This window comes from Vigna radiata, chromosome 11 (assembly GCF_000741045.1).
Source record: "Vigna radiata var. radiata cultivar VC1973A chromosome 11, Vradiata_ver6, whole genome shotgun sequence".
Classification (NCBI taxonomy): domain Eukaryota; kingdom Viridiplantae; phylum Streptophyta; class Magnoliopsida; order Fabales; family Fabaceae; genus Vigna; species Vigna radiata.
In genome coordinates, this window is record NC_028361.1 from 1,553,776 (window position 1) to 1,569,228 (window position 15,453).

Here is a 15,453-nt window from a genome sequence, read left to right on the forward strand (position 1 = left end):
ATGTTATAGAAGTACCTTGTAAAGGATTTGTATTTAGTTTTAATAAAAATTACATAGAAATTTTATACTTTCGCTTCAAAATGCTAATAAAATTTATTATGTTAAGTTGAGGTTCATTTTCTAACCTTGCAAAGACATTTATTCATCTATGAAATACAACTGTAACAATTAATTCATAATCATTATTATATTTATTTATATTTATATGTAACATAACAATTAATCCTAACATTACTTTATTCTATTGTCGTTTAAACCATATTCAATTAAATAATAAAATGTCATTATGATCTATCTTATTCTTATTTAAGTGAGAATATTTCACCAAAGTAAATAATTGTTTGAATGAGGAAAAAAAAAAAAACTAAAACTCTATTTATCTTTACTTAAGCAAAAGAAGAATGAAGGAAACGATAGTTGTACTTTTATCTGTGCTATTGTTTTGGAAGATGCAATGATAATAAGATTTCGACAGTGACGAAATTAACTAATGGTATAAACAGATAAAGTCATTATTACCTAAAAAAAATGTTCACAAGTTTCTTTAGTACTAATTTACTTTAGGCCTCCTCCAATAAAATAATGTCTTAAAAAATGTTTTTTTATTAGTACTAATTATTTTAAGTCTTTAAAAAAAAGTGTAAAAAAAGTTAAAAGAATAATTTTTAAATAAAATTGTAATATATTTTAATATAAATTATTTTATTAATATATAAAAAATATCATTTTTAAATCTGTTTTAAGCTTTCTAAATCTTTGAACTATCCTAATAGTGATATGTAAGATTCAAACTTATTTTATATTATGGATAGAATCATAAATAAGCTTGTATGGTAATAAATAAGATTTCGATCAACTTAAATCAAAATCAAGACTAAGAAGTTTGCATGAATAAGATTTCGATTATCAACAAATAAATTAAAGTATGTATAAGAATTTTATTACAATCAAACTAGGAAAAATACATGATTTAAAACAAATACGAAGATTAATACAATAACATTCAAAGAAATTATTAAAACCAAACGATCTTTAAATTATGAAAATACCTTCCCTTAAGAAAAAAATTAATTATAAATTCAATAAAATATTTGACTATAAATGGGATTGGGAAAACCAAAATAACTATTTTTATCAAATCATAATTACATTTCAATGTACAAACCAAAATTGTATCGGTAAGAAAAGTGAATAAGAGGCAACAAATCCAATTTCTTCTTATCAATCTCTTATTTTATTTAGTTTCAGTTTCATTAATATGATTGAAACTTCAATAAATTTTTCTCTTAAAAAGCTTTTCAACAATATCAAAATTGAAAATTAGTTTTCTCTTAATTCTCTTTGTTTTCCTTTTCTATCATTTAAACATGTTTCTTTTTAGTATTTTCAGTTTTTTATTATTAATTATTCCGTAACAATATATTCTTTTATAAGTTATAGTATTTCCTACACAATTATTAAAAAAATTATAAACAAATAAAGAAAATAATGTATTCTTCTAGAAGTGAAAGGGATAAACAAAGTATTTTTTTAGTCAAAATATTCTTCTAGAAGTGAAAGGGATAAATAAAGTGCATGCACATAGGCGTCTTTGTCATTTCGATATTAATTCTCTTTTTCACACTATAATATGTAAATTGTTTCCTTTTCATTTGGTCACTATCGAATTGAATTAACTTTAGGTAAGAATAAAAATCAAATAAAATTGTTATTTGATTTATTATTCCTAGATTATCCTTAAAAAAGTATGTATATTTTAAAACTCATAAATATTAATAGATATATGTAAATATTCTATAAAATTTAAAAATAAATTTTAAATAATTTTATAAAAACATAAAATATAAATTTAATTAAATTAAAATTTAACCTAATAAATAATTAAATTAAATTTTTAATGAAATATAAGTTAATTTGTAATTTTAATTTTTTTTATAAATAATTAATATCTATAAACAAAAATAATATGATATTATATCCAATTTAATTATAAATATATTAAAATATCTATTATTCACTATTAATAAATATTTATAAATATTAAATTATTTACAGTAAATTTTATCCTCTCACCATCAATTTTCTTATCCAAGAATCTTCTATTCAAAATCATTTTAAACAAATAGTAAATTAGGAAGCAATAGTATCATTAAGCTGACGTGTACTGGACTTGGTCAACATTCTATTGCTCACTAACAAAATACCAGTCTCAGCTCAAAAACTCATTTTCTCAGTCAAACTTTGACTCATTTTCACACATTACATTTGACAATTACATAGCACCCCTTCCTTTGCTTCATCATTCACTAAGCTTTTGCCATTTCAATTCTCTGTTCCAACAAATCAGTTTAAACTTCAAAACTTAGTTGCCATTTCAATAGATAGATAGAGTAAAATGGAAAGTGAAAAGAGTTGGGTGCAGAAAGCACTGGTGAGTGAGCTAATTCAGGGGTTGGAGATAGCAAGAAAGTTGAAGGAAGACTTCAATATACCCTCTTCCATTCACACCAGAGACTCACTACTGCAGAGTATACTGTCTTCTTACAACAAGGCCTTGCTTATTCTGAGACCGAATGCACCATTTTCAAACTCAGAAACCATGCATCAACCAACTCAAACTTCGTCACCACATGAAGGTGCCCTCAAGGATCATCAAGAACTTAAACAGAATGCAAAGAAAAGGTACAAATTTTAGCAGCACAAGACAACCCCTTCTGTTATTTTTATTTGTTCTAACACTGGTTCCAATTTCGCTTCAGAAAGAAGATGCCCAAATGGAAGGAACAGGTTAGAGTGAAGATCCACAATGGGGTTGAAGAACCTCTGCAAGATGATTACAGCTGGAGAAAATATGGACAGAAAAACATCCTCAATGCAAAATATCCCAGGTGAAATTTTTTAAAATTTTGAAATTTATTGGTCACTGATCACAACAATTAACAATGGATTGTTACATTTGCAGAAGCTACTACAGGTGCACATTCCAAAAATCTAAGGGCTGTTTCGCCACGAAACAAGTGCAGAGATCAGAAGAAGACCCCAATGTCTTTGACATAAGTTACCGAGGAAACCACGTCTGTTCTCAGGGAAAAGATGTCGTTCTGTCATTAAAGTTAGCAGATACAGAAGAGAAATCTCAAGGTTGTGACAGTGACATTCAGTTTCATCATGCACAGTCATCGCGAGAAAGAGTTACAAACTACACAAACACGTTGATTGCCGAAACGGATAACATGACCCAACATCCATTCCCTTCATTTGAATGCATGACACATGATAACCACCACACGTTTCTTCCTTCCTTTGTACTGGAGAATGATCCCTTTTGCAGCACCATTTCCCAAACATCCTTCTTCTCTCCGAACTCACCTGAATCAAATTATCTTGTGTCTCCGTCTTTTCATTTACATGATGAATTCGATAGGGTCTTTGACAAGCCGTGCCCTGATTCTGATGCTGTCGGGATAGTTTTAGCTGATGCACCAACCACCAATTCTCCAATTTTTGACTTCAATTTCTCACTCGATACAGCGGGAATCGGTGGAGATTGCCCTTCAATGCCTTGGGGTTTTCATCCTAAGTGCCCTTGAGAAAATTAATTTCATAGTGTTTGTCGAAATTATTGTTAGTATTTGAAGAAACAAAAAGGAGATACTACGATGATGTATTAGACTCCAGACAGCACTAATAAACTCCGGTGTTTTTCCTTGATCTATTAAATTATTAACGAATTTCTTCAAACATAACTTTCTTAGGACTCAAATTCATTTTAAGCTGACTTCAGCTAACATAGTCTTGAGGGTTAAGAAAGTACTTTCCTTCTCTAATTTACTTTGTTAGAATATATATTTAATAATAGTACTCACAGTAAATAAATTAATTATTAATTTTAGTAAACAAAAATGATTATATCATAAATTAATACAATGAATTTGTTTTCGTGAAACATGTGTATTATTTACCTTAAAAGACATAATTTAAGTAACAACAGGTTCACAGAGGAAGCAGCCAAGTAATAATTGACACTTCAGATATTCTTCCACAGATGCTTCTGTAGTCAAGCTTTCCCATAATTTTGCCGCATGAACTGTGTTTATGGGCCCAAAAATAATGATGGGTGTAGGCCTGGGTAATGTGAGGCCGAAATGACTGGAATTGGAGTAACATCTCTCTTGCGTTGAGCTTTCTGAACATCCGGTGATCAGATTTCGATAGATCCTTTTGATCAACAATTAACAAGTGTTTTTACAGTACTGTATTAAGGAAAATTTTATCTGTAGCTACTGGAAAGCAATAGTGTGATATGTACAAAATGCATGATACTTAGTTGAAAGATCTTTCATCTAACAGGATAAATGTCGTCAACCTAAATTACAACAGAAATATTTAATAGTTACTTCTGAGTGTGCCAAAAACAAAAACAAGAAATGAGAACCCATGCCACCTCACAAACTGAATGCGGTTTAAATTATCGGTCGCCATTCAAAAGTAGACTGGGCATTTTAATCTTCCTTACGGAGAACAAAAATTTGAGATTCATTTTCACATAAAACGGATGCGTTTAACCGCTCTGGTGGCTACGAAGTGGGTTCAAATGCAGCTTGCTGATGCCAAACGCCATTGAGATTAGACTGCCATAATCGGACCATTCCATCTTGCCCTGTAGTAGCCAACGTCATTCCACTCATATCCCATTCCATTTGCCACACCTAAGTAACATATGACAGTAAGCAACACATTGTCGTATAAACCCATCAGAAGCTAAGTTCAACATCCACATCATCTCTTAAATACAAATTGAAGAGTAGAAGGGGACATATAAGAGATAAATTTAAAGTCATTCATATACCATGCCCTGGTGACCTGAGAGTAGTGCAACTCGCTCTACCGGGAGTCTTCCATCATGGTCAGGGTTCAATCCAAGATGCCATATTGCAAGTCCCTTGTGAGTTGCAACCGCTATGATCTCATACGGTCTACATAAGAATCATACCAATTACTGATATATTCAAATAATAATATAACAGAAAAGGATCTTTCATATTTCTTTGACACAGGTGGTAGATAGACATAAGCACAGCCCGAGCCTAGTAGAATAACAAAGTTCCTCATGTTAGTTGACTACATGAGATCATGACTATCAACCTATCCAAACAGTCGTTGCCAATCAGGTTGTACGAGGAAGTCCCAGCCAATAAATGTAACTAACATTTTTCTAAACTTTTGCACATATTACCTGCCAATATTTGGTGCCCATGCAACAGCATAAACCTGATCACCCTTGTCTTCAGGCAGTGCCAATTCTGCTACCGGAAGCCATCTTTGATGAGCCTGATCAAATTCCCATACCTGAGGAAAATAAACATCTCAAGTCAAAGACATAATCCTCCGCCAAAACCTAATAGAAGAAAGATGTGGAATGTGCTTCTGCTGCAATACTGAACTCTTGCCCATTGTCACAGGCTCACAGCTTACATCTATTGCAAGGTTATCCACGGTTCAGAAAAGTGGAGACGAAAATTCTAGAGTGCAATAATAATCATACCATGAAAAAATATAGATAACACAACTGAAATCAATAAAATAACAGGGCGGAATTCTAGACTAGAGTTACCTTCGAAGAATTAAGCTCTGATGTATTTGAATTAAAACCTACAAGGAAGCTTGATTCCTGGCTTCCACCCTTTTGTAGATTCCAAGATATGGATGCAGAGAGGCACGAAGCCTTTCCAAATGCAGACACCGACTCGATAACATTTTGAAATTCAGCCTAAAATGTGAGACGAAAAAAAGAAAAAGAATATTTAGTGCCTCGTTTTGTTACTGTGACGGAAGGTATAGTTATATTCGAATATATAGTTTCACCTGAAGCTGCAAGTTTCTCAGTTCTAAGGGGTCCAAGAGCTCAAAAACTCTTATATTGCCATCTGAATATGCTGCAACCTAAAATGTTAATAGAATAATAATAATTAATCAATGAAGAAATAATTACTGAACTAGCTATGACATGCGTAAGTAAATAATAATGTACGCACAATGTAGTCAGCAGAAATAGATAAAAGTATAGTTCCAAAATAAATATCAATGGCATTGTCTAGCCATATAACTAACCATTTTCAAACTAGTCGAAGAGATCCCGAATTGAACATCAAGGACTTTGCTTGAACTGTCTCCAAAGCTTTTGCACATCTTCCACTGAAGAGACTGCGAATCTACATATCGACTTTTCAGAATTTCAAAATTAACTGAACAAGATTTTACAAAGTAACACACTGAATGAAAAAATCTGTTGACAGGAATCACATCACGAAAACTAAAAAACTGGATTTAAAACTAAGTCGTAAAGAATATGCAAAACTACCCACTAAACAAAAAACACAGCATGCCGTAAAAAATTGCAACCAGATCCTATTTTCCAAAAAGAAAGTTAATATTTAGTGCGCAACTCGGTTCCAAAGCTTAAGCCATTGAATGCTTGCCATAAGAAGCACACTGATTCAACTCTAACAAAAAACCAATCAACGATACCTTCTGCAACCTCCTCCCACAGTGACATAATTCCATCGGCGGAAATACACGCGACTGCATCACCGTACTCTGGTGGAACCCAAACAATCTTCACGATGTTTCCTTCGAGAACCTTTAGAAACCACAGAGAGAACAATAAGGAATGACCATGTTAAAGTGAACAATTATCCTACAAGGTCTGTTTGTAAATAACAATAATATATAACAACATATACACATAAAACTCACGATTTATTAATGCATTAGCGTCTTAGTAAAACTTAATCTAGTCCGAATTACATATTTAATAAGAGTAAAAGGAAAAATAGGAAAGAAAATAGAAGACGAACCCTAGATTTGAAAGTAGAACGGAGGGAGGAAGAAGAAGATGGATCGCGGGAATCGAAGATTGAAAGTGTGCCATCAGCGGAAGCAGCAGCGAGTCTGGTACCGGAAAGGTTCCAAGATGTGCAGGTTGTCGCATTATCAAGAGTCAAAATTTCCTTCGCCATGTTTCTTTCACTGAAGAAATACTCTCAAACTGCTCAAACCTAAAATCCTGCTTCCGGGGTTTTAGAACTAAATAAAGTATAATACTGAGTATTTCTTTCAACAATTAAGGTTGTAATCTCACATGTTTTAAATTTGTATTGGATTAAATATGTTTTAGTTTCTTAATTTTTTATTATTTTAGTATTTGAATTATCTATATTATTTAATATAATTTTTTATAATAATTAAGAAGTTTTAAATTAAATTTGATTAAAAAAACTAAATTTTACTCTAAAATTAAAAAATTAAAAAAAAATCACTTTTCACTTAAAACTAAAGCTAAAAAAATAAGAACATATTTAACTCATTTTTATTTTATTTAGTTTTTATTCGTTGAGATAAAAACATATAGGCTAAATAGTTTCATCTTTATATATTTTAAAGAAAAATAAAAATCAATCTTTTACTATATAATTGTTGCTTGAAATTTCTCTATTCTTTTATTTATGATTCGTAGTAGCAAAGTAATATGTACTAAGGTAGTCAATTAAATAGAAGTAAATATAATTTATTTTGTGGAATTCAATGATAGTGTTAGAACGGATATATGCTACATGAATAATAAATAAGATGTCCTTAATTAAAGTTGACTTATTGACGTGAATAAGGAATGTTAGTATAATTGCTGTAATGGTATGATATACATCAATATGTTAGAAATGACCGATGCTTAATTTGGGAAAGAAAAAGGATAGAGCACACTGAAAATGTTTAAATAGTAAAACAAAATTAAGAAAAAATAATCATTTTATTAAACTTAGTTTAAATATATATTTAAAATAAGATACTATTGTTGGTTTTTATTGTATACTGTGAAGAGATGAAAGGAAAAATACTCTGTATAATATAATAAAGGAAAAATAATGAAGCAAAAGAAGTTAAAGCATGTTTCTCAACACAACCTGAATCATGTGAGCTCATTTAAGTCTAAAGAGACGAGACAAAAAATGGAAACCAACCAAATAAATGGTCGTATAAGTAAGAAAAAATTTCCAAAAGAAATAGACCATATGATATATATATATATATATATATATATATATATATATATATATTTTGATGTGTTTATTTTTAAAACAAGATTTAAATAACAAAATTTTTCACGTTTTAAAATAAAATAATATTTAATCACGTTCACAAACATTTTTTTTATAATATACACCTATTTCAGAAAACTTAAAAACTTTCAGTTCAAAAAATTAACCTGAAAATGTTCTACATTTTCAGAAACCTGAACGTTATTTAATCATTGTGCTTTGAGTAAACCAATTAATGTAAATTAATCAAAATAGTATTTTTTTTTCTTCCATATTACTTATTTTCATTTTTTCTTTATAATTGTTATGTTTTTAGTGAAAATTATTTTAATTTATATATACTAGCATAGATACAGTTATTATTGTCGACGTGTGTCGCATTTTTAAAATATGTGTATTATATTATAAGTTAAAGTTAATAAAATTAAAAAATTAATTAAATTAATATATAAAAGAAAAATTATAAAAATGATAGGAAGTAATTAAATGCTAACAATATAACTTACATATATAAAAAAAAAAGAAAAAACTAAAAAATGTATTAGTTTTATAGAAAATATTTTTAGCAGCTGGTTCCACATATGTTGCCAGGTAGTCACTGCAACTCAATTTATAACGAACCTACTCTCAATAATCACTATGTTCCACCTAAGTACTCTCTATCATGCCCATCTCTGTCCCACTTAATTAATTCATAATATATGTAATATTATGACATATCTTACTTTCTCGTTTTCTCACATTTTTTAAATTGTGTACAAACATAAGACAAAGTAAATTAAAAAAATATAGTGGAAATTAAAAGCATTTAGTCATTTAATTTAAAAACAAAAATTAACGTAGATTATTGTAAAAAGTAATTTATTCTTAACCTTATTAGAAAAATAAAAATATTTTTATAACATTTATTTTTTCTGATTCCATAGCAATAATGACTATCCCATAGCAGAGCCGTGTTGAGCAATCAATACAAGAGTCTTTCTTGTTTTCAAATTTCCATAATTTATTCATCTGTTGTCCTATTCACACCCAAGAAAAATAAATAAAAAGATTGATTTATTATTTTACCATTTCTACGAATTTTTAAATACATCGCAGCATGGAGTTTCTCTTTGAAAATCAAAGCTCCACGACTGTGACATATTTAAGACACATTATAAGAATAATATTTGTTAAAATGTTGTGCATGGTTTTAGTATGAAAATTCAAATATTGACCCCAACCTCAATAATAGTATATCCATGTTATTAAATGTCGATCTCGAGTTGTCCTTTGCTATCTAACTCTTTGTAAAAAAAATCGATGCTAACATGACATTATTTATTTTATGTTTAAGGTACATGTATCTATTTTATAATAATACGAGTGTAAACTTTTAAAAATATAGTTAAATTTTGTCTCGTCTTTTTTTTATGGAAAAAACTTCCATATTTAATATTATTCTCTCATTATTGTACAATACATTTAATAAAATATAAATTAAAATAAAAGTTCAAACTTAATTAGAAAACAACATATATTATATGTTAATTTTTTTATCTCTCTTGTAATAATGAATTTGTTATGAAAATGAAGGTGGAGCATAATTATCCTTTTACAAAATATCACTAATTTATCTCTAGGCCATCAATGTTCAGAGTTGAAACATTAAATACAAACAAAACATCAAACATCCTAATTCAAACAAAAATTGGCTCGCCAGCATTGCAACAGAAATCTCCACGTATGCTATTTGATACATTAAAACAAGTACAATACGACGCCATGTCAAAGTTAATTAACATTAAAACAAGTATTAAAGTTAATTAACATTAAAACAAGTATAATACCACGCAATATTAAGGATAATTAACGAAAACAGCTTAACCACTGACATTGACATTCGGTTGAATCAATTTTGAAAATAATCAAATTCCTAGCGAAATAAAAAAAAATTTAAATAAGATCTAAAACAAAGCGATTTGTGGTAATTAACCTTTCCGAAGCTGACCTTCTGACGTGGGAAGAGATCTCCGGCGAGAGTGCACCGATCTCAAACTCTGGAACTTCGGGGATGGTGGAGAGAACAGTTCCAGATTTATCATAAACCACGTAGAAGCGCTCTTTGGAGTATTTCTCCGGCACTTGGAAACTGAAACTGGTGGTGGAGGTTTTATTGTAGGACTTGAAAACGGAGCGAATGAGTTTGTGAAAGGAGCGAGAGAAGTTGAAGAACTTTCGTGGCATGGCGATGGAAGGTGGAGGAGGCTGAACCGGAAACGCGTGAAGCGAACGCTCCGGTAAGTGAGGCATGGAAAGCGTTCTAGTTATAGGGGATTTAGCTATGGCGGAGTGGAGTTGACGATTGAAGGAGTTGAGCTCAAATGAATCGTAGAGCGTGCTGCCACAGTCCCAAAGATTGGTAGAATACGAGGATGATTTCGTCGCTAAAAGTTTCTCCGTAATGGTTACCTCGTTTCTTGTTTGAGCCATATCAAGAATCCTATGAGTCTGTCTGTGCTGTCTTTATGTTATGAGCAAAAATCACATTAAATTGAATTAGAGAAGAGAGAGAGTGACGTGAAGTTGAATCGCTTTCTGCTTTTATAGATGAAAGATGTGAAACGCGGTAGTCATGAGTTGTGACCAGAAAAACTGTTACCCTCTTTCTAACGTTCAACTTCCACCATATATGGACCATGTACAATGTTGCTTTAACTATGTTATTTGCATTATTCTTATACGTTAACAATTTATTTATAATAAATTTTTTATAATACTATTTACTGATTTGTTGATTTATATATTTATACATTTGAAACGGATTTATCACATATTATTATATAAGTAATTATAAAAAAATTATTAAAAAAACATTTTTTTATAGGTTGCAAAGTAATATGGACAGCCTCTCTTTTTTTCGCTCATATAACTATTGTATATTGTTATATATCTTACATCATGTAAATAAATATATAGAACAATTATATACCCTCCTTAATTATTAATAATATTAGTCACCAGTACTACTCTAAAAAAGATTTCCAAAAATAGTCTATGTAAGGACGAAATTGTGGAATCCGATTAAACCGACACCAAACAAAGTTTTAATAATTGGAGAAAGGGAAATGTTAAAGTTGAATAGCATTCATTTTCTTTATATATTTTTAATGACACTTAGCTTCGTTATTTTATTTTATAAAAAAAATATTAATTTGTATTTACAACAAATATTTAATTTTATATTTTAAAGTTATTTGTTTAATTTACAATCCACATGTAATGACATGAGTTTATTGGGAATAATGGAGTTAATTCAACATTCTTATACTAACTCTAAATACTAGGAATAATTGTGTACTTGTAAACATTTAAGGAATCTAATTGTATAATCCAGTCATTTTGTTGAGTTGCACATTAATCTCTTTGTTGATGTCACTAAAAGTAATATACAATCCTTTAGAAAGAAGCAACAGTAATGTAGAATCTAAAGTATCCCTTCTGATATTTTCCATAATCAATTAATCTCTCTTATTATATAAAATTTTAACTATGAAATTAATCTGAACCATTAATATAATAGAAGAAAATAAAAGGAAAATGATATTTTAATACCAATTTTTTGACACTATTTTGATATTGTACATGTATCAAAATGTGATTAAACGATTTCAAATTAAAAAAAAAAAAAACTTTGATTTTTCTCTTCCTAGTACGTTCTTGTCTCAGTTTTTTTTAATTTGAAATCGTCCAACCACATTTTGACACGTATGCAGTGTCAAAAATTGATGTGAAAATATCATTTTTCAAAATAAAATAGTATAAACCTTACCCTGAAACATAATTATAATATGATGAGAACAACATTTACTTAATCAATAGGAAAATACAATGAGGATCCAAAAATAAGTAAGTGGAATGATAGGAAAAGTGAATACAAGTTAATTGTTTCCCATAGATCATGAAAGAAAATGGAGAAACCAAAACTTTCTAACAATTTATCTAATCGAACACAGGCACGTAGGAACATAATGGCAGGAGCAGCTAAGAGGTATAATGTGGTTGGTTGTTTGATAGTGACAACCTCGTACCTAAAAGTTAACAAAATGTGTGTTTCTTGAAGCAAATACAAAAATGGAGACTGGTTTTCTGTTACCAAAACTTGTTTCTCTTTGACATGGAATCCTTTAGATAGACATAGCGATTACGATGAAACTCAACCAGAGAACAAAGTTGTCTTATTGCTTCCTTCTTCTTCTCGGCAAGCCCCACCAAATCACCATCCTTCTCTTTCACATCCCTTTCCAAGTTTTCTACTTTCCTTTCAAGCTGCCTCACTTGTTTCATCAGATTCAGTTTCTCCCCTGCTTCTTTGCTCACCATCGCTTCTAACTTCCACACCATTTCTTTCAAGATCTTCTCTTTCTCCTCTTTCTCTGCACCTATTTCTTCAATGCTTTCTGTTAGCTTCTTTATCGTTTCCTCCTGATCACCCACCCTGCTTTTTAATTTTTCAACTACACTTTTTAAACCTTCACCATCTATGGTAATGGTAGCTCCTTCTTTACAACCCTCATGATCCCTAAAAACTTCACATATCTCTTGCACTCCCCGTGCCATTGCTCTTTCTAGTTCTTTCTTTCTATCCTCCAAATCCTGCTGTTTACTGCATCGAGATTCCAATTCCAGTTCCAGGTCCTTTATTCTTGCAAGAAAACACTCCTTTTCTTCACTCAAATCCTCCCCGTGATTTTGTATTCTAACCGAGCATGATTTCGAAGCTTCTACTCTCGTTCTTTCCAATTGTACCTCCAACTCTTTGTTGTGATTTCTCAAGGAATCTAACATTTGTTGCATGGCATTAATCTGGTCTTCCAAGTCCTTCTTCTGGCTCGATGCTTCGTTTCTGCTGCGTCTAATCTTCTCTTCCACTTTTCCTTTCTGCGTCCGCAGAGACTTTGCCTCTTGTTCGAGCTCGTGTATCCGTGCCATCAATTCAGCAATTTTTGACGCTGAACGATCCTCGTTTGTTTGGAGTTTTGCCTGTAACACAGACACTGTTCCTTTGGTGTCGTTAAGTAACAGTTGAAGCTCAAAAACTCGTCTGTGCAAATCAGCATTCTTTGCAAACAAGAGTTGTTTAACTTGACGTGATTGGCTTTCAAGTTGAAGCTCTGGATTTAGTAGTTGAGAAGTAGATTGGTTTGAATCGTTGATGTCTGAATTATAATCAACTTCCTCTGAGGAAAAGTACTCAGATTCCGAGCTAGAGGAAGACGCTGAGGACATCCTATCCACTTTGCTCGGACCTGATTTTACGTACTCTCCGGTGAGACCACCGTACAATGGGTACAGTGACTGAACGTACAAATCCTCTACCAGCAACACAAGCTTTTTCTCTTTCATGGAGTTCCCATCTTTTTTGCATTGCTCTTCATTTTTTATCAGCTTTGCTATTCTGCTTAGCTCGCTTTCCATGTCTGTCAACAACATAAGAGATGAATAAATATTGAAAAGTAGTTCGTGGAAGTTCACATTGCAAAGTGCCTATGATTCAAGAGAAATCATAAAATTTTGCAGTTCTCTTCAAGATATATAATCTTGAAAAGAAATTTTTATCATGCATATTAATAAAGATAAAACACTTATTTTGATCTGAAAAAGACAGCAACACAATACATGATCTGCACCTGTTTTTGTTCTTTTGAGTGTTTCGGATTTTTGAGGATCAATTTGATTCCCGAAGGACTTGGAGAATCCCCTTAAACGGTGTTTGAACATCCTTTTATTGGGACATTCGAAAAGATTAATTTTAGAGGGAAATTTCTTGCTAGGAACTCTTCATTTCCTCAGAAAATGAATAGGAATCCTGAAACTGAAAAGTGAATACAGACATCACAGATTAAGAGACTATTCTAAATGCACTCAGCCTTCTGGATGAACTTAATATATCCAATAGATGCAAATAAATACACAACATCATAGTATCTTTGTCATAATAATTTCCTCATTTGAGACAGAAACTTGTTCTCCCAGAAGCTTGAAGAACTAAGAATTTAGTATCAGAACATACAGGTATAGGTATACATGGAATGAAGATGAATGCAAAAACACAGATCCATAAATTCAGTTCCAATGTACCAAAAAAAAAGTGCCCATAAGTTTATAATTTCCTCTTTAATTTACAATCGATCAAATCTCTCCTCAAATATTATATTGTTGTTTCTGATCAGCTTTTAGAATGAAGAAAACCATCATAAAATAGAATTCATTATTTTTCATTGTGTCATGAACTCAATGTTTCCTCAGTGATTATTCCAGATTGAAATTACAAATCTAGGAAAAATTATTAGCGGGAAAAGGGAAGACGGAATTGCTTCAACAAAATGTGAATGAAAGATGTGATGTGAAAAATGCGTCGTCGACCATTTTTTTTTTTCTTAATAAACATAAAAGAAGGAAAGGAAGCAGTTACCTGGGAATGGAACTCGACTTCCACCAATCTGAAGGGATTAGAAATATTAATGAGAAATAATCCAAGGCAAAATTGTTGTATAAGGATAAATAAATTCAATGGTTTTGGGAATAATTTAAAAAAAAAATTAAAGAATGGTTTCTAATAATAAGCATGGACTATTCGATTTGTTAATATAAATGGAAAATGTGGAGATATTGTAAATATATTATTATTGCTATGTTATCATTATTTTTATCTTTATTTATTTCTTATCAGCATTATTAGTATAATTGTTATTATTTTATTATATTATTTATCATCCTTATTATTGTAGTTGTTATTATTTTATCATATTGTTATGTTATAGTTTATTGAAAATGAATATTTGTTAAGATATACTAGATAGGATTGAGTTTAATTTGAAAATTAAAAGATAAAAACTGAAGGGATTATGTTGGATATCTTGGTATTTTCTTTCTATAAAAAATTAAAATTACATTTGACTAAATACTCTTTTAGCTTATCAAAATCAAAGAAAAATAAAATAAATAAAAAGATCAATAGGTCGTATAACTTTTACTGGTAAACCCTGTAGCCGGATTTACTAGCTTCAGTTCATATTGCAAGGTCCTTAAAATATTTAAGGCTAGTGGGCCTCTGAAAAGATCCCAGGTCCATTCGTATTGGGCACATGGCCAAGAGAGGGGTCCCTTTTCCCCAATTCAGATTTTCATTCCTCATTTCCCTTTTCTCTCTAAAAACAACCCTTGTGCCCTAATCAGAATTTTCTCTGACTTCTCTCTAGGATTCCAGCAAATTCCACCGATTGAATCCTAAATTAGTGGTGCTTCCTTGTTCCTGGAGTCAAGAGCTACGAAACCATCCGATTGGTTTCTTGTTTCGTCAGGTAAGAAAATTTCC

At 30.8% G+C, this 15,453-nt stretch overlaps 4 protein-coding genes across 4 annotated transcripts; 1 reads left to right on the forward strand and 3 right to left on the reverse strand.

The window, feature by feature from the left end:
* Positions 1 to 2,194: 2,194 nt before the first annotated feature.
* LOC106777430 (probable WRKY transcription factor 53) lies at positions 2,195 to 3,766 on the forward strand. Its single transcript, XM_014665013.2, has 3 exons — positions 2,195 to 2,682; positions 2,760 to 2,888; positions 2,963 to 3,766. Exons 1-3 carry the CDS (start codon positions 2,396 to 2,398, stop codon positions 3,588 to 3,590), a joined length of 1,044 nt encoding a protein of 347 aa, XP_014520499.1. The 5' UTR covers positions 2,195 to 2,395; the 3' UTR covers positions 3,591 to 3,766.
* A 538-nt stretch (positions 3,767 to 4,304) lies between these two features.
* LOC106777086 (protein SEH1) lies at positions 4,305 to 7,088 on the reverse strand. The gene is made up of 8 exons (XM_014664605.2): positions 6,858 to 7,088; positions 6,529 to 6,640; positions 6,112 to 6,212; positions 5,866 to 5,943; positions 5,615 to 5,770; positions 5,237 to 5,349; positions 4,850 to 4,976; positions 4,305 to 4,709 (listed from the first exon to the last, which is right to left on the reverse strand). The coding sequence occupies exons 1-8, from the start codon at positions 7,017 to 7,019 to the stop codon at positions 4,578 to 4,580; spliced, it is 981 nt and encodes a 326-aa protein (XP_014520091.1). The 5' UTR covers positions 7,020 to 7,088; the 3' UTR covers positions 4,305 to 4,577.
* Positions 7,089 to 9,724: 2,636 nt separating this feature from the next.
* On the reverse strand, positions 9,725 to 10,631 carry LOC106777434. The gene has a single exon (XM_014665017.2). The coding sequence runs from the start codon at positions 10,566 to 10,568 to the stop codon at positions 10,032 to 10,034; it is 537 nt and encodes a 178-aa protein (XP_014520503.1). The 5' UTR covers positions 10,569 to 10,631; the 3' UTR covers positions 9,725 to 10,031.
* A 1,596-nt stretch (positions 10,632 to 12,227) lies between these two features.
* LOC106776588 (myosin-10-like) lies at positions 12,228 to 13,553 on the reverse strand. The gene has a single exon (XM_014664071.1). It carries the CDS (start codon positions 13,551 to 13,553, stop codon positions 12,228 to 12,230), a length of 1,326 nt encoding a protein of 441 aa, XP_014519557.1.
* Between the last annotated feature and the right edge of the window lie 1,900 nt (positions 13,554 to 15,453).